This window comes from Camellia sinensis, chromosome 1 (assembly GCF_055761805.1).
Source record: "Camellia sinensis isolate YWXY chromosome 1, ASM5576180v1, whole genome shotgun sequence".
Taxonomy (NCBI): domain Eukaryota; kingdom Viridiplantae; phylum Streptophyta; class Magnoliopsida; order Ericales; family Theaceae; genus Camellia; species Camellia sinensis.
In genome coordinates this window covers 228,590,474-228,610,206 of record NC_138961.1, presented here as the reverse complement: position 1 = coordinate 228,610,206, position 19,733 = coordinate 228,590,474, and the positions used below count along the sequence as shown (strand labels likewise).

At 31.2% G+C, this 19,733-nt stretch overlaps 1 protein-coding gene across 1 annotated transcript; it reads left to right on the top strand.

The window, feature by feature from the left end:
• The first annotated feature begins 11,405 nt into the window (after window positions 1-11,405).
• LOC114322405 (membrane-associated kinase regulator) lies at window positions 11,406-14,237 on the top strand. The gene is made up of 2 exons (XM_082897308.1): window positions 11,406-12,395; window positions 13,948-14,237. The coding sequence occupies exon 1, from the start codon at window positions 11,637-11,639 to the stop codon at window positions 12,387-12,389; it is 753 nt and encodes a 250-aa protein (XP_082753434.1). The 5' UTR covers window positions 11,406-11,636; the 3' UTR covers window positions 12,390-12,395; window positions 13,948-14,237.
• The last annotated feature ends 5,496 nt before the right edge of the window (window positions 14,238-19,733 follow it).

The window sequence follows — 19,733 nt, the reverse complement described above, 5'->3', positions numbered from 1 at the left end:
TATTGAATATATATTATATATATAAGTAATACAACACAAGATATATTTTTTTTTATTGTCACTCATAAATTGTAAATATTACCAATTATTTGTTTTGATATTATTAATGATTTTCTAAAAAGAAATGTAATTAGAGTATAATTTTAACAATTTAATAATTTAGCTGCAAAAAAAAATGTATAATTCGAGCAATTCAGCAACTTGGATAATTCGGGTTTAACTCGAGTCAGTCTTGGACAAATAATCTCGAGTTATAATTCCAACATAGACAAGCCTGAACAAATGTCAGCACAATTTAAACTAAACTTAGATAACTTCTCAACCCATCCAAACCCACTTGAGTTGGACCTTAAACTTTATGTCTTATTTCATTTGGTTGACTAACAAATATATATATATATATATATATATATTATTTTTTACCTATTTAGTATTTTCAATTGTTTTGTATAAAATAAAATAATATACGTAGAAGGAAACAAAAAAATGAAACATGCACATTCTTTCAAAATAAAAATCATTTAATCCACAATTTTTTTTTAACACTTGTGTGTGAATTTTAAATTTATAAATCTAGAATTTAAACACATCATTAATATTTCCTAGTACTTTCTACAATGCGAACGGATCTTACCACGTGAATATGGTTTTGTCAAGAGTTTGAATTTATCAATATTATTTTTAATTCGATTACCAAATTTTGGTTGCACTTATTTTCTACTCTTTTTTTTTTTTTCCCTAAAAAAAAATGCATCAAAACCGTGTGAGCTCCATGTTTGTTGTTGACAAATCAATTTTCGCTTTATAAATTGGTTTGTAGATGTGGTGATCAAATTTGGTCAATACTTGGACACAATTCTATGCTGATGTGACAATTAAATTAATCTATCTCTTATTGCACAATTAATTTATTAATGATTGGACATGTAAAGCAATTGTGTATGCTAATTTGTGTCATTTTAATATCTTTATTTAATATAGGGATTCTAAAAAACAATTTTATTGACTTGAGAAGCAAAAATAGCCGTTGTAACTTTTTAAAATTCACTTATTCTTATGTAATTTTTTAGATTTGAAAAAGTTGTTTGGAGGTGATAGAATCAATAATTTCCACCCTTAAAATGTTTACACCTAAATTATTTTCTCAAAATGCACATTTGTATTAACCTATGAAATAGTCTTTTCAATTGTAATTGAAGATTTGAATTTTTTATTTTTATTTTTATTTGTGTGTTTTCATTTTTTGTTTTTCATAAATAGAACAACGAAAAGTTTGAAAATACCCACTTTTTTTCATATCATTTTAATTTTTGAGTGAAAATATGCAGACATTTGAAAAACAGCTTTTCAATATTTCTTAAAAAGTGAATTGTTTTCAGAATTTTTCCTGAAACAGTTTTTATAAATAGTTCTGCAAACAAATTTGTGTGTTTTCCAGAAAATTAAAGCAGTATATTAAATGAAAATACAACCAGGCCCATAATACTGAATTTAATTTGGATTCCATGTTTTTAAAAAATTGGGATTGGACGAAAACGAAGCCTGCAAACAAAAAACAAATACGAGGCAGTCCAATAAAGGATAAAACTTTTGTCCGTGAACTCAACCCATAATACTAATGGGCTGGCATACTGGACCTACTAGCAAGCCTGTTCGCCCAAAATATTAGGCCCTCAGTTACACTAAATTATTATGCCATGCTGTAATTCTGTAAAAATCGGACCAGAACTGAACCATAGAAACTAGTTTGATTATATTCTATTCGGTTCTATAGTTTTATAAATTTTAGGAGACTTACGTATAAGTCTTACTAAGAGCATCTCCAACCCACTATGTATATTATGTTTGTTAGTTAAAATGCCTAGTATAATTCATTTTTTTCAACTCCAATGCACTAGGCATATGATTAGGCATTTTAGCTCAACTCACATTCACTAGCTACATGTAGCTAGCCTTCAAGGCTAGGCAAAATATATTTAATCATCAGGATCATTTCCCTCCATCTTTGTTGCTGATGTGGCATTTTATAAAATTAATAATATTTAGATAAATAGCTAAAATAAAGAGCATGGTTGGAGTAGAAATATAAAATAGCTGATAGGCAAAATAAAATATGTACTTTATAGTAATGTTTAGATAGGTAAAATACCTATTACCATTGGAGATGCTCTAAGTAGACTTAATGTCTAATAAGTCCTATAATAATTAATGATATTTTTCATCATACATTATTAAAAAAGTTACTAATTGTTAATTTTCAGCGACAGTTTAAAAATTTTATTACAAAAAAATGTCACTAATTATAAGTTTTAAAGATAGTTTAAAAAAATATCGCAAAAAAAGATTACTAATTTTTAATTTTTAGCGACAGTTTGAAAAATTCGTTAAAAAAAAAATCACTAATTGTAAGTTAGTGACAATTTATAAAAACTGTGACAAAAAAGTCACTAATTGTCAATTTTTAGTAACATATGTAAAAAATTATCACAAAAAATTATTTTTATCGACGATTAAGATTTATTTTCAATAGGACTTGATGAGAATTTAATCTAACTATTAAGACCTATTGATAATTTATCTTAAATTTTATATAACTAGAAATAAAATATATATTTTATAATAATAATAATAATTTTTAATAAAAGTTAATTTTACAATCAAGATAAGTGTTTAAATCTTACTTTTTTATATTTTTATTTTCACATATAAAATTATTAAAAACTAATAATAAACAAATATATAATAGTCTAATTCAGTTCAAAACGGTAAGTTGTGTGAACTACTTAGTGAAATTAAGCTGACAAATTTGGTACTGACGGTTTAGTAAATTTTTCAAAAAAATAAAAAATTTAAAGGCGTTGGGTCAAAAATTCAAAATTAAATTTTCTTTATTTGTATAGTATTTTCCTTTCTTTATCTAGAAGTCCATGCGTTAAAACAATAGGTCCACAAGAACAAAGTTATGCCAAATGATCAAACTACCCTCGTATATATATTATATACCACACTTGGTTGTTTTCTAAACCAAACCTTCTTAAACCCCTTTACTTCCCCCTTCTTCGATTTCTAGATCTAGGCTTTCTTCCTTTTCCCATTCTGCAGCCGCAACCATTGCTATCTCTGCCACCACTTTATTGCTGCTCTTCCAAGTGGGGTATGCCATAAATGCAGTGAAGCAGGGCTCCGATTGGGATCCTTTGTAACACCCCACTTCTTGCTGGCCCAAGCAACCTATGGGTTGACCAACAATACCCAAAAGTTTAAGTTCAAGTTACTTAATAGTAAGGTAGTGTGCTTTATATGCCCAAGATTACCCATACAAACTTCCGATGCGAGACAGGGTGTTACAAACTCCTCCACTTATAAATCCTCGCGTCCTGGCGAGGGTCTATAATCAATCAGAATACCACGACAAACTCATGGCTAGCCCAGAATAAATAGCCCACATGGTTGTGTGCATGAGTCGGTTCTGATATCATTTGTAACGCCCCACTACTTACTGGTCCAAGTAACGTGCGGGTTGACCAACATTACCTAAAAGCTTAAGTTCAAATTACTTAAAAGCAAGGTAGTGGTGCTTTATATGCCCAAGATCACTCATGCAAACTTCCGATGTGGGACAGGGTGTTACAAATGGTATTAGAGCCGACTCATGCACATAACCATGTGGGCCACTTATTCTGGGTTGGCCATGAGCTTGTCGTGGTATTCTGATTGATTATAGACCCTCGTGAGAATGCGAGGATTTATAAGTGGGGGAGTTTGTAACACCTTGTCCCACATCGAAATGGGTGATTTTAGGCATATAAAGCATCACTACCTTGCTACTAAGTAACTTGAACTTAAGCTTTTGAGTATTGTTGGTCGACCCACAGGTTACTTGGACCAGCAAGTAGTAGGGCGTTACAAATGGTATTAGAGCCGACCTATGCACACAACCATGTGAGCCACTTATTCTAGGCTGGCCATGAGCTTGCCATGGTATTCTGATTGATTATAAACCCTTGCGAGGACGCGAATATTTATAAGTAGGGAAGTTTGTAACACCCTATCCCACATCGGAAGTTTGCATAAGTGATATTGGGCATATAAAGCACCACTACCTTGCTACTAAGTAACTTGAATTTAAGCTTTTAGGTATTATTGGTCGACCCACAAATTACTTGGGCCAGCAAGTAGTGGGGCGTTACATCCTCGTCTCCATCTTTTTCTCTCACAACTCGCTTCATCTGCCTCCTCCACGCCGTCTTCTACGGATGATTTTGACTAGATCTAGCCAGATCTGCCATGAAATAGAAAAGAGCCTTCGGAATTGAGCCTCAATTTGGTGCTTCATGGTGCGACGATTTTGTTGAGGTCTATGAGAGATTGGGACTGGTTTGTTAATCTCGATGCCTTTGATTACCCTCTTATTTCTCAGGACTCTACATTTGAACTTTATATTTAGGGACTGAAATCGGCAAAAGGAAACAAAAAACACTTCCTCTACTATTCCATGTTCCAACTAGATCCAGTCAACAAGGAAACAATCAACCAGTACAATAGCAACGCTGCCGTCGGCGACGATCAACAGCAGAGTCTCTCTCTTGACGTGAAGTGAGTCCTCTTTCTCTCTTTCTAGATCTATTCTATATTTCAAACTTTAGAGCCATTCAACTACTAGCTTAATTATGCTTTAATTGTGTCTAAAATTTTATTGAATTTCACTACAATTATACTTTTCTGTTTTTCCATAAATGCTATATTTTTGGAAAAAAACATAATTATGCTTTATGCTTATTAGCTTGGCTCGTCTGTTGCATTTGGTGCAGATGATTAGGATGATTTTGTCAAAGAAACAGGGCAGCCTAATGTAGCTTTAATAATGTTGCAGAAGATGGCCCTCTTTTCTTTAATTTTGTTCAATAATGTTGGAGAACATTTGTATAGATAAAAATATTGAACGGGTAAATTTTGAATTTTACTTGTTCAAATTTTTTTTTTGGATCTGGCTTTTTGTATTATTGATGATCTGATTATTTATTTTTTCTTTGTTATTGTTGTTGTAGATTGTAATAGGGAAAAAAAAATTTGGACAGGTAGAGATAATTTTTTTTTTTATATACAGATTCCATTTCAATTATTCTTCCTCTTTTTTTTTTTTTAATTGTTGTTGTTGATATGTGTTGTTGTAGATGATGATGAAACAGATTTCATATTACAACAGATTAAATTTTTTTTTTTACACAGATTGAACCTCTCTTTCCCCTCTCTTTCAGATTTTTATGTTTGTTTTTATATATTATTCGATCTGTTGTTGATAAAGATGATTGCGATTTTTTTTTCTCTTTATTTTCTATTGTTGATGGTTGATGTTTGATTTTTGTTGTTATTGATGTTGACGACAACGACGACGACGACGATGATGAAATATGTTGCAACATATAAGGAGAGAGAGAAAAGGATTCCAACAGATAGATTGAATTTAAGAGGAAAAAATTGAACATATGGTCAAAAGTTTTGAATAGATAGATAGAATTTAGGGAAAAATTGAACAAATAGATATAAAATTGAGTAGATAAATAGAATTTAGGGAAAAATTGAACAGATAGATAGAATTTAGGAGAAAAATTAAACATATAGGGGAAAAAATAGAATAAATAGTCAAAAAATTTGAACAAATAGAAATAATTTGAGTAGATAGACAAAAAATTTTAACAGATAAATATAAATTTAAACAAATAATCAATGAAAAGTCAAACAGATAAAAAAATGTCAAGGGATAAAATTGAAAACAAAATGTTGTGTAGGACTTCTCACTAAACTATTTTACAAAACATAGACTTTTCACCAACAAAAAATATTCATTGGATCTAATACCTTACACCCTTCTTAGATTGAATTTATCACCAATTTTTTCAAAATTTAATAGATTTAAAAAATTATTATTATTATTATTTCAAGTTAAAAAGTTGATTGTCTTCACTTTCTTCCTACCGCCCAAAGAATATAACTTTGTGATATCAGTTTGCTTTTGGTATAGAAACTCCTACCTTATCCTCTCTATCCATATAACCCTTTTGTGTATCTTTTGTAGACACTTGTCAATGTCATTAGACATGTCTGTCAAAAGTTTACAATTCTGCTAATAACATAGAAATCGCTCATGCAATCAAATATAAAATATATATAAATGAATAATTTTTTATAAGATTTGTAAATAGAATTCAAAATATTAACCAAGCAATTGGTGAACATTATTCTTCTCCCATGTGTTAATGCAACCTGTGCTACAAAAAAAATAAAATTGTTAACACACACAAAAAAAAAAAATATGTGATGAAATTTTTATTTTTATTTTTATTTTAATGATGAACTTTTTAAAATTTATTCACATGTACTTTACTTTTCATTTCAGGTGCATCTAATTTTTTTTTTATGGCAAAAAATTTAACTAAAGTATGAAAACAATTTACTTAAAAAAAAAAAAACTAAAAAATAGTTTTGAAAACAAAACACCAGGAGAGAATATATAGACCTACAACCTTAAAAACAGTAGCTACGCCATTTGCAGTCTATAGTCCGTAGTACATGTGGGTGCACCAAACCAAATCACAGGCTCACAACTATTTGATCCCTTTACCAAATCACCAACCCTAGTTATTTGCTCACTAGCAAGTTATGATAATTTCATGTTCCGACTATATTATAGTTTTAAATAATAATATAGTCCAAGAATATCGAGTGATACATATTAATAATTGAATAATACAATTATGATTTTTTTAAAATTTAAACTTTTTGTATGATTTTCATTCTAATTAATATATGAAAATGTATTAATATCAAAAAGAAAAAATCCCACTAGCATGAAACACCATGGAACTAAACACTTGCTCTTGGTTAGATGATTGGGCTAAGTGTGGACCAATTAGGAATTGCATTGAAGGCCTGTTAAATTCTAACAAATCTTCCTTGCTTGTCCGTGACTGTTGGGTGAATAATCAGTGGAATTTTCCAGCCCTTTCTTTCGTTCTTCCTCCTCACGTTTTTGGGTCCATTACGAGCTTATCTCCCTCTTGGTTTGAGTCGGGTTTTGACATTAGAGTTTGGAAACACTCTACCGATTGGAATTTCAAAAGCAACTCCGCTTATTTTTTAACCCGTAATTTTCAGGCGTCACTGCCTCTTCCTAATTGGTCCTGGCTTTGGGCTGTCCCGGCCTCCCCGAGAGTCCTTCATTTCCTTTGGTGTGCGCTTCATCAAAAAGTCAACACTAAAACCCAACTTTCCCATAGGCGTATTGTTCAGGATGACCTCTGCCCTTTGTGTAAACAATTTCCCGAGACCACTATTCACGTCCTTAGGGATTGTTCATTTGCAGCCCAATGTTGGTTTCGTATCGGTATTTCCCCAACGGCACTCCTTTCTTTCTCCTCTGACCTCCATTCTTGGATCAAACTCAATTGTCAAACTAAAATTGTACACCCATCTTCTGTAAATTGGACCATAATCTTCCCCTTTGTGTGTTGGGAAATTTGGCTGCACCGTAATGCTTGTTGTTTCCAAACCAACCCATCCCCTTTCAGTGCAGCATTGGTGGTGGCTCGAGCTATTGAATGGCAGCATGTCACTGATAAAAATCTGCCATCCAAAGTTGTACACACTGTCTCAATTGGCTGGAAGCCTCCTTGGGAAGGTCGGTTCAAGTTAAATGTTGATGGAACTTCAAAAACATCCCCTAACCGAGCAGGAGGAGGTGGCATTATTCGTGATAGTTTGGGCAGGTGGGTTGCAGGATTCATGAGGAATATAGGCACAGCTTCAGCTTTAGAGGCTGAATTATGGGCTCTTCGAGATGGTTTGATGTTAGCGGCAGACTTACACTTATTGGAAATTCATGTAGAATCAGATGCAAAATAAATGATCAAGTTACTACTACATGAACCATCTAGTCGGCACCATTATCGTAATCTCCTTTGTGATTGCAGGTATCTCATGAGGCAGTTGAGAATCTCCACGGTTGAGCATATCTTTCGGGAAGCCAACAAGTGTGCGGACATTTTAGCAAATCAAGGCAGTGTTGCCATTGATAGTTTTGTTGTTTTTAATTCCACTCCTTCTTGCCTGTCTAAACAGTTACTTGAGGATGGTGTAAGGGCTTCATACCCTAGGACTGTTTCTGTTACTCTTTCTTAATTTATGATATCTCTATTTTACCAAAAAAAAAAAAAAAAAAAAACTACCTACCTAACCATGTGAGGGAGCCAAAAAAAGGGGCAACAAGAAATGAGACCATGGCAACTGACCAAAGTGACCAAAGTTGATGTTTTTGGTTTCTTCTTTTAGAGTTAGATCACATGGCAAGTGACCAAAGTGGAAAAAAAAGAGTGTTGAAAGGAGAGAGAAAAAAAAGTAGTACATGTTAGGCTAGGCCTATGGTGCATTGTCCACTGTTACATTGGTCCATCAATTGACCTTCAACATTATAAAGAGGAAAAAAAAAAAAAAAAAAAAAACCACAGATGCCCTCCCTTCCATGGAAAACAGTTGGCCATCGACAATTGTAATAGTACATAGTGGCCTTTGGGCCATTACTTATCCTTTACAAAGAATGATAATATTATATAAAAAATAATTTTATATTTGTATAAAAATTTCATATGGAATGAATTAATTTTTATTGTCTTTTTATTTTAAATCAAAATATTTGATAATTTTTATTATTATCTTATTATTAACTTTATACTGAAATTTATAATTACATCAAACGTATGATATATATGACAAATTGTAAGCTTGAGTGCATCAAACCTAGGTATAAACAATTTTTTTGAGTTAGTTCATATAAGGCAAAGTCTTGACTTTAATTAGAATTCCTACAAGTAGACAGCGTGACTGATTTTTAAGATTAGTTGGTCTAATGAGCCAAATATCAAGTTATATAATTTTTTTTTTTATTAATTTAGACAACTGTCTCCCCTTAGACTAAATTAGTTGAAATAAAAAACCCAATAAAAAGTTTTAAGAAATAAATAGACGACCGATAGTTTAAGAATGAAATAGAAAAAAAAAAAGATGATAATTTAAGAGTTAAAAAGGTAGGGTTGGTTTGGAGTGTTCTAAAAAAGTGCACTTTTTGTCTTTTTACGAAAAGATGTGCAGAAAAGTAGAGAGGTGATGTGATGGAAAAAAGATAAAAAGATAAAAAGATGGATTATATAGTCTATGCCAAACCAGCCCTAAATATAAAAAAAAAAAAAAAAAAAGGTTCAGGACATGAATTAAAAACGATAGGCAGAATTATCTGCTCCTCATAACATGTGCACAACTGTAACCTGACTAAAATTGACATGGAGTTCAACATAATAACACCATAATTAGTTGAGCTCTAAAAGCCAATTTGGTGGTAAAATTAAAAGCTGCATTACACTCCGTAGCCTCTTCTCTCCTTTCCATTTCAATTAAAGATGTTAATTTATAAAGATAATTATATTTAAGGAAATTAAAAAAAAATAATTATATATTCATAAAAAATATTACAATTTTATTAATATTTTATAAAATTTCTCACTAATTTACAATTATTTTTTCAAAAATCTCATTTCACAACGACATGACATAAACATGTCCTCATGTTCGTCTCTAACTGGAAATTCTTTTTCTTAGCCAATTCTCAAAGAAAATTATTATTTATTTATTTAATCATCTCTCTCTTTCTGTGTATTATTTAGTATTTTAATCTTTACCTACCTTCCTGAAATAAAGTTTAGGATAAATTACGCTGACACCCTTGAGATTTATTTTTATTACAGTTCTCCTCTCATTTTTTGAAAATTATATCTCCCCCATGTTTAAAATTTCATTACAGATTTCCCCCTCAGCAATTTAATTTTTTTAAATACCAATTTTTTCCTCATTGGGTAAATTACATTGACACCCCTCATATTTTAGAAATTATAATCCTCTCCCTAAGATTTAAAGTAGCATTACCAATTGTCCTTTTGGTTAGTATTAGTTAGAAAAAAAATTCATTGAAAAAAAAAATTAATTGGAAAAAAAATTATTTGAAAAAATTATTTGTTAGTAAAATTTTTAAATTTTTGTTTAAAAACCAACGTAAACTCATTTTTTGAATTTACGTTTTTTTCTCAAATTTACAAACTGAGACAATCATTTTATAAACTAAAAAAATTATTAAATAAGTTTTTATGTCATTTTTTAATTGAAAGCTGAAAACGAAATGGTTACCAAATAGGCCTCATATGGTAAAAATGTCATAAAATTAACAAATAATTAAATAAGTTACCAACGTAAGAAATGATTTATCAAAAGATTCTTAGGTTATGTATGGTTTGATTTTAGAATTTTTTTTTTAAAATTAAAAATTAATTTGGTTAAGAAATAAAAAATAAAAAAATAATTATCATTTAAGGGTAAAAAATAATTATCATTTTAACTTTTGGACAGATTATATACATACGTATGGCTGTTTCAATTTAATTTGTAAAAAATTATTTCTAACCATTTGAAAGATAAAAATTATATAAAAATGATAATTATTTTTTATTTTTTATTTCTTAGCCAGGTTAATTTTTAATTTTTAAATTTTTTTTCAAAAAATCAAACTATACATAGCCTAAGAATCTTTTGACAAGTTATTACTTACGTTGGAAACTTATTTAATTATTTGTTAATTTTACGACATTTTTAATATCTGAAGCCTGTTTGGTAATTATTTCGTTTTCAGTTTTCAATTTATATTTACAAAAATTTAAAAAACTGTCATAAAAACTTGTTTGATAATTTTTTTGGTTTATAAATGATTGTCTCGGTTTGTAAATTTGAGAAAAAAACCTAAATTCAAAAAATAAGTTTATGTTGGTTTTTAAACAGAAATTTAAAAATTTTACTAAGAAATTTTTTTTTTCAATTTATTTTTTTTTCAAATATTTTTTTTTTCAAATAATTTTTTTCCAATTAATTTTTTTTTTCAATGATTTTTTTTTTTCAACTAATACTAACCAGGGGGCAATTGGTAATGCTACTTTAAACCTTAGGGAGGGGATTGCAATTTCTAAAATGTGAGAGGTGTCAATGTAATTTATCCAGTGAGGGAAAAATTGGTATTTAAAAAAATTAAATTGCTAAGGGAGAATCTGTAATGAAACTTTAAACCTCAGGAGAAGATGTAATTTCCAAAAGGTAAGAGAATTGTAATAAACATAAATCTCAAGGGTGTCAGTGTAATTTACCTAAAGTTTAATATGTTCACGTCTCTTATCTCTTTCCATTCCGTTACGAGTTAGTTACTTTTCAAGCGCTCTCTCTCTCTCTCTCTCTCTCTCTAGTCTTCATGTTCAAGTTTCCATGGAGAGAAGAGACCTTATTACCAGTCATCATCATCTCAATACCTTTCGGTCTTCGCTTTACGATATGACTTCGAAGCTTCGTTCTCTCTGATTCTCATCACAGAATTCAATTCCACTCGCAGAAAGACGAAGAGAAAAATAAAGATTCCTCTTTTTCCCAATATTCGAACTTCGTGCAATTTATTTCCTTTTCGACTCTTGGGATTTTGATTCCACTCTTGCAACATAAAAAACCCTACTCTCTGTTTTCAATGACTCCATAATTTTCCCGGAAAGCTCCAGAAAATGGCAGTCGAGTTGTGCTCTGAAAATTCTAGCCCTGGTCTGATTACCAGTCCTAGAATCTCATTCTCTCACGATCTCTCCCAATCCGATATCGCACCGATCGAACAACGCGTCCTCCGATCGAATTCATCGTCCGGCATTGATTTCAATTTCTGCATTCGCGATGGTTACGATCAACAATCTTCTTCCGCCGACGAGCTTTTCTCGGACGGGAAAATTCGTCCTATCCAGATCAAGAAAAAAATGGCTCTACTGCAACAAACCCATCAACCACCACCACCACCACCACCACCACCACCACCACAAACTCCGGATCATCACATTGTCAACAAAACTTGTGAGACTTCAAACAATGAGGGATTGAAGGAGGCGAAATTGACGAGTTCTGGATCAGATGAGAAGCAAAACTCCAAGTCGTTTTGGAGGTTCAAGCGGAGCAGTAGTTTGAATTGCGGCAGTGGGTATGGGCGGAGCTTGTGTCCTCTGCCACTCCTATCTCGAAGCAATTCAACTGGTTCGGCAAATCACCACCATACCCACAAGCACAATTCGCAGAAAAATTCATCCTCTGTTTCGGCGTCGAAGCCATCATCGCAGTTTTCGGGGAGTCACCAGAAACCTCCATTGAAGAAGAGTTATGCTTCTCATGGCAATGGCGTTCGAGTCAATCCTGTGTTGAATGTTCCTTCGGGTAATCTTTTCGGTTTAGGTTCGATCTTCTTCAATGGGAAGGACAAGAACAAGAAGAAATAATTTACGGTAAGAAATTAAAAAATTTAAGCTTATTTCATGATTTTGTGGAGCAGCATTGGTACGTGCTAAATTTCTTTATTCAGAACAGATGAAATTCATCTTGACTGTGTTTCACGCTGGTATAAATCTACACTATATTTAAAATTCTCAACGGTTTTCTAGATAAAAATTTTCGGTACATAACAACTATTTTTGTGGATTTGAATCATTCTGCTCTAATTTTGGGTAGATTTGAACTTCTGTTATTTTAAATAATGGGTTTTTTACTTTTATTTTTATTTTTTTTCGTTGGATTATTGAATGGCACATGCTTTGAAGCACTAGAAAGCAAAAGAGGCAAACTTTGCTTTCATTGTTGTTCAATTCTGCCTTTTTATTTTTGTGCTTTTGGTTCTTGTGCAATGCACGACCATGGTGTATATACTCTGATTTTTGTTACCTTTTCTGTTCATTCTCTGATACAAAGAGACAAAATAGTTGGTTGTTTGTGAGGAATGATTTAAGTTATTTTATAATTTTTGGTTCAGAGAATATATACGGGTTACCTTGTTTTTGGTCTAGTTGTGTGATTGCATGTGTCTGGTTATTCTCCAATGTTCACATTGGAATGTAAGGGACCATATCGTTATTTCAGTTTTTGTGTGGCCTATTTGCTACTTCTTCTATTAGCTACTTTGTTTGCTTTTTAATTAGAGAAAATAAATTAGTGCCTTGCATAAGCATTTTTATTATTATTATTTATTTATTTATTTTTTTTTTGTGAAAGAATTACAAAAAAAAGTTTTAAGTAGAGAAATAATTTCCAGTCCATAAAAAAATTTTGAGGAGAAATTGTAAATGAGTGAAACAGTGGAGAAATTATTGCACTACAAATATAATTTTTTGTCGTGTAACTCTGACACATAGTGAGACTTGCACCATACACATGGAAGATTTGCACCATGTACACAGTAAGTCACCCCTTCATGAAAATGCAAATAATCTTTTACTGTCTTCCGGATTTGCAATTTTTTCAAATTTTAAACTTATAGATGGAATGACATAAAGCCTCCGTTTGGGAAGTGGGTTGGTTTTTTGATTTTTTGATTTTTTTGACTATTTTAGTCTGGGCTAAAAAGCTTGGTTTGGGAAGGGCTTTTTGACTTTTTGGCTTTTTTGACTTTTTTTGTGAGAGAAGAGTGTAATGATTATGGGTTGAATGTGATGTTTTGTTTGTTATGGCTAAAATAGCCTATTTTATTTTTTGTGGCTAAAATAGCCAAAAAAGCCCAACCAACTTCTTCCCAAACGGTGCCAAAATTAATCTTTCTTGAAATGACCAAAATATATGGCAATGTGGTATGCTAAAAATGTTATAATTGATGAAGAAAGTAAAGTTTACAATTTTATATTAAATCACATATAAATAGTAAAAAATATGATGTTTAGTGATTAGTAAAGGACATTATTGGGTAGTGTTATAGACCACCAAATAATTTTTCATGATGGACCCATGCTTCAACAGTCCAACTAATATATATATATATATATATATATTAATAATGTGCAAAAAAAACAGACTCAAGACAATGATTCAGATCGAAGGAGCGAGGACAGAGCTAGCAGAAGGCCTTATTCCACACAAACCGTAATAGTTCGGCTGAGGTTATTTCCCCAAACCAGCTTCCAATGGTTAACAAATAAGTCGCAGACTCGCAGTTGGTAGTGCGGTGGTCTGAAACTGTAATGGGCAAATGCATATTAATTTTGGATTTTATTTATTTATTTATATATTAATCATAATGTGATGTAACAATGAATCGCCAGTCCAAAAATAAGAAAATAAAGTATTAAATTTCACTTTTGTAATTTTTTAAAACAATCATATAATTAGAGAAAAAAAAGTTGACATTTCAAGAAAATATTTATGGTGTTAATCACATTATTGAATTTACGTAATGTTCTTTTTAATTCATTAATGTTGTGTTTAGTTAGAGAATTTGAGGGATTTAGAAAGAGAAATAGAAAAAGTAAGTGAAATGTGAATAAAACTAGGGATGGCAATGGGGGGCAATGGGGTGGATATTAATTTTCCATCCCCATTCCTCTATAATAAATTTTCTCCATTTCCCATTCCCCATGGGTACCACCCTCCCCATTTCTTAATGGGTATGGATTTTCCCCCACCCACTTTAATCCCCATTTTTATTTTTTATATTTAATGTTAACAACCATTTTTTTTTTTAAGGTTCACAACAAAAACTAAATATACCTTCAATCTGTTTTCTTTCTTTTTTAATATATTTAATGTTAACAATTTTTTTTTTTTTTTTTTAAGGTTCACAACAAAAACTAAATATACCTTCAATCTTTTTACTTTCTTTTTTAATATATTTAATGTTAACAATTTTTTTTTTTTTTTTTTTTTTTTTTTTTTTTTTTTAAGGTTCACAACAAAAGTTAAATATAACTTCAATCTTTTTTCTTTCTTTTTTAATATATTTAATGTTAACAACCTTCTCTTTTTTTTTTTTTTTTTAATAAAGGTTTTATCTAAATATACCTTTAATCTTTTTTCTTTCTTTTTTAATATATTCAATGTTAACAACTTATTTTTTTATTTTATTTTTTATTTTTTTTAAGGTTCACAACAAAAACTAAATATACATTCAATCTTATTTTATTTTATTTGGTTCAACAACAAAATCAAATACACATTAATTAATTAATTAAAAAGTTTGTTTTATAATAATCAAATATATAATTTTGAGACAATCAAATAAGTTTTAGTAATTGAAAAAAAAAATGTGGAAGAACGTGGAAGATTAAAAAAAAATTACAACCATCTCTCTTTCTCACTCTCTCTCTCCCCTACATGTTACAAGAACCTGATTACAATGTTATAAGAGCCTGTTTGAAGAAATAAAATGTGAAAGAACCTGTTTTAAAAAAGTGTTATAAGACCCATATTAAATTGCATCAGGGCATAAATAAAGAATTGTTTGTTGATCTCTTAGCCACGGATATTTTAGACATTAAACCATCTTTCTCTTAGCAAATTTGAACCATTTATTTTAATTTATCCAAAATCTAATTATACCTTTAACAAATCTGAACCACTCATTTTAAGATATCTATGCCTTACCACACCCAATCCATCCTCCATCTTCTTCCTTTAGTCTCCCACGAAGTTTGTTGTTTGTTATTTTTAAAAAACAAAAAATATTTTTTTCAATTAAATTTTTACTAATTTCACAACACCATCACCATTATTCTCACCTTCACTGTCACACTACCATCACCATAACCACTACCATCATCACTACCGCCATCACCCCACCACTATGTCACAATCTCTACTTTCACCTTCGTTCCATCACCACCACCACCAAATATAAAAAAAAATATTTTTAATTTTTTTTATAAAAAATATTTTTCATTAAAAAATATTTTCTATCTAAATAAATGAAGTATAACATTGGGAAACAAGCTGATTTCAGTTAAATCTGTTCATAACTAGAAAAATTCTTTTATTTAAAAAAAAATTATTTAGTAAGACTTTGTATCCCCTTTTTGTTTTTCCAGCAAATAAATCTTTGTACCCATCATTTCTAACCAATCACGACTCATGCTTGTTTTGATTCTCTACAATTTCCTTATTTTCAAATACATTCATATATATATATATATATATATGTTGTATAAATTGTGTGATAACATAAAACAAATAGATTCATACTCATTAATTGAAATTTCAGAACAAGCAAACCATTCTGAAAATTAAAATACGTAACAAAATAAAATAACATAGAAAAGCAAACCAAAACCTGCACTAGACAGTGTCCTTAATTTTTTTAAATAAATTTAAAAAATTCTAGATATGCATAAAATTTGATAAGAATAATGTGACAATGTTAATTAATGTGTATTTGATTTTATTGTTGAGCCAAATAAAATAAAATAAGATTGAATGTATATTTAGCTTTGGTTGTGAATCTTAAAAAAAAAAAAAAAAAATTGTGAACCTTAAACTTTAAAAAAAAAAATTAAAAGAAAAACAAAAGAAAAAAGATTGAATATATATTTAGCTTTGGTTGTGAATCTTAAAAATTAAAAAAAAAAATGGTTGTGAACCTTAAAAATAAAAAAAAAAATTAGATGTTTATTTAGCTTTGGTTGTGGATCTTTAAAAAAAAAAAAAATTGATTGTGAACCTGAAAAAATAAATAAATAAATAAAAGAAAAAAAATTGAATGTATATTTAGTTTTGGTTGTGAATTAAAAAAAAAAAAAAAAAAAAAACATATGGGGAAATTAGTGGGTACCCATCCCCAACCCATCTCCTATGGATTTTTAAAGAATATCACTTACCCTACCCAATAGATAAGAAAAAAAAGGGGAAACCCATGTATTTGGATTGGGTCTCCATGGATACCCACAGGGTAGGTTATCCATTGGCATCCCTAAATAAAACATACCTACATTTCACCTAGTTTCACATACCTTTTCTCTTTCCCTTTCCAAATCTCTTTCCAAATTCCTCAATCAAACACAGTGTAAGAACTTAACAATTTATTTACGATGGTTACATTGTTATGTTGTTACACAACTATTTTCATTAACATCATCAATAAAAATATGGCAGTATTAGAGCATTCTCTACAGAATCACCCACCCTGTGTTGACAATGATGTTGTGATAGAATTAACAGAGAAACACTTGTTCTCAGTATTTCCAAAAATAATCTGGCTTAGTTGATGATCTCTTGACAATTTATATTGCATTGGTACCCAGGTCTTCCCACTGGAGGTACAATTACTGAATTATTTGAGAGCATTAACAGTGCATAGGACACGGTTGGTCGGTCTTGTATGGACTCTTGACAACACAATCCAATTCGGATGCATTTTTTTGTTACCTCGTCTTCGGGGAATGAATTGCCCATTGTCACACCTACCAGCTCCAATAGCCTCCCTTCTTGTTCTAGTCTCCATGCTTGCAACATACAACACCCAAACATTATTAGCGATAGAACTGTTAATAACTGTTTTTAAGCTCATCTTTTATTTAGACCTCCTTGCAATGCTGAGTTGCTTTCATTTTCCCGTTGAATGAAAGAAATTGGCCTAATTTTGCAATTTGATTTATGTTTTCATTGAAAGCCAACAACTTTCACTATGGTGAGGGCATAGGACATTTACATTGTGTTTGGTTGGAAGATTTGGGGAAGGATTTGAAAAGGGGAAAGGAAAAAGTTTGTGAAACTAGGTAAAATGTAAGTATGTTTTATTTACATTTTACCTACCTTTTCCATTTCTCTTTCCAAATCTCTCACCAAATCCTCCAACCAAACATAGCATTAAGTAATAAGAAGATAGACCAAGGAAGCTTTAAGCACACCTCAAATACAATCAATCATGTTATGTACATGAAAGAGGCACATTTGATAATTTACTTACAAAATTCAAGAGCCGCCATTGTTCCTCCTCAAATTGTGTATCATAATTCTTTCTTCCACTTATAATTTCTAACAACAAGATGCCAAAACTGAATATGTCGCTCTTTATTGACATCAAATCTTGACTCGCATATCCTAGGGTCGTATAATCACTACAAAAATGATAATTTTTATTCAAATAATCAAGTTTATTATGAATAACAAATAGAGTCATGTTAACAATGGTCACATGACTATTGTCAAGGTTAGAAAAATATCAAAATATTATTATTTTAATATACTTTTTATATATTTTTATATTTTGTACGAGTCTAAATATCATTAGACAGTGAATAACATTTTCCTATTTACTTAGATCTAAAAATACAAAAAACGACAGATTGAGGGTGACACTCCAAATCAGAGAAGACAAGAAGAAAAAGATTCATGTTTTAGTAAAGAGAACAGATTCTTAGGGCCATGCGCTAATCACCAATGTCACTATGCGATTAAATAGTTGATATTGTGTGTTGCTATGTGTAAATTATTTATAAAATAATCAAAGCAATTCAATAATTGTAACTGCAATAATTTTACTATATTTATTTTTGAAAAAATAAACAATGATTTTAAAAATAAATTTTTTAATATAAAAGACATACATGATAAAATCATGTGATTATGATTATCGAATAAATTTGACTTTTTCAAAATGTGATAATGTGGTTTGGAAATACTCTTGGATCCTGAAAGACGTTCTTGACCCTTTGATTGTCACCTGAAAAGAGATTAACACTCCGGTCGGGGGTGCTGGAATTAGCACTCCGACGGACACGTCTGTATATGTCTCACGTTTGTTTATGTCTCAAGTTTCTTGGGGTTATCTTTCACATACCTCTCTTTGGCTGATGTTCCTCTATTTATATCCGCTTTTGGGCCTCAGGGTTGGGCCCACTTTTAATCCACCATGTGGTTGTTCACTCGGCTCCCTTTGTCTTAAACCAATTCCCACTCGGCTCCTCGTTCAACTGGTTCTATGGCCGATTAGGATGTTCAGCTTCTGGATGGTACAATACGGGGCCGAATATAATATACATCTTGATTTTCCAAACGTGTACTCGGCCTCTTTGCATCTCCTAATATTCAGCTTCCACAATTGTCTCCCAAACACCCCACTAACAATAGTTAGTTGGCGTGTTTGGTTTCGAACTTGAAAAGTCAAAATAGAAATTCGGCGGTTAACCTTATTCCAATGCAAGTGTCAAAATGTATACGCTTTTCAATCATCATTACAATTTCCCGCCCTTTCGTATGCTTCCTTCATTTATTGTGATTTAAAACTTCGTTGTCCCTTCGAATGCATGTTTTTTGAATACTTAAAGCTCCTGGTCTGCCTTTCGATATACCTCTTCTATTTCGCGACCTCTGCAACCTCCTTCCGTTTTTCATTGTCTCCTCTGCTTCTTGTAAGTTCTCTTCTCCTTCATCTTGAATCCCATTTCCTTGTTTGTTTTTAGTTTAGCGTACTCCTTAGACTGGCTAGGATGACAAAACATTTGAAAGACCTCATTTCTACGGATCGAATTTTCGGTTTTCGATGTCATTTTTCCATTCCCGACAATGTCCACCTGTCACTCGTGACAGACAGCACCCTTGATATGGAGAGGACTGATGAAAGTACAATCATCTTTCCTCTCCTATCAATTGCTGAGGGCGGAGTCCGTTTCCCCCTCCACCCATTCCTTAGGGCTGTCTTTTGCCATTGGGGTCTAATCCCCTCTCAACCTAATGTAATTTTTTTCCGAATCATAATGGGCATTATAGAGTTGAACCGACGCCTTCGAATCAATCTTGGCATACCTGTTATTCGGCATTATTATGCCTTGGCCAAATCTTCTGGTCGACAGGGGCGCTATTTTCTTAGGGCC

Excerpts from the sequence above, each read along its gene's own strand:
- LOC114322405 (XM_082897308.1), top strand. The coding sequence starts at position 11,637 with ATGGCAGTCGAGTTGTGCTCTGAAAATTCTAGCCCTGGTCTGATTACC.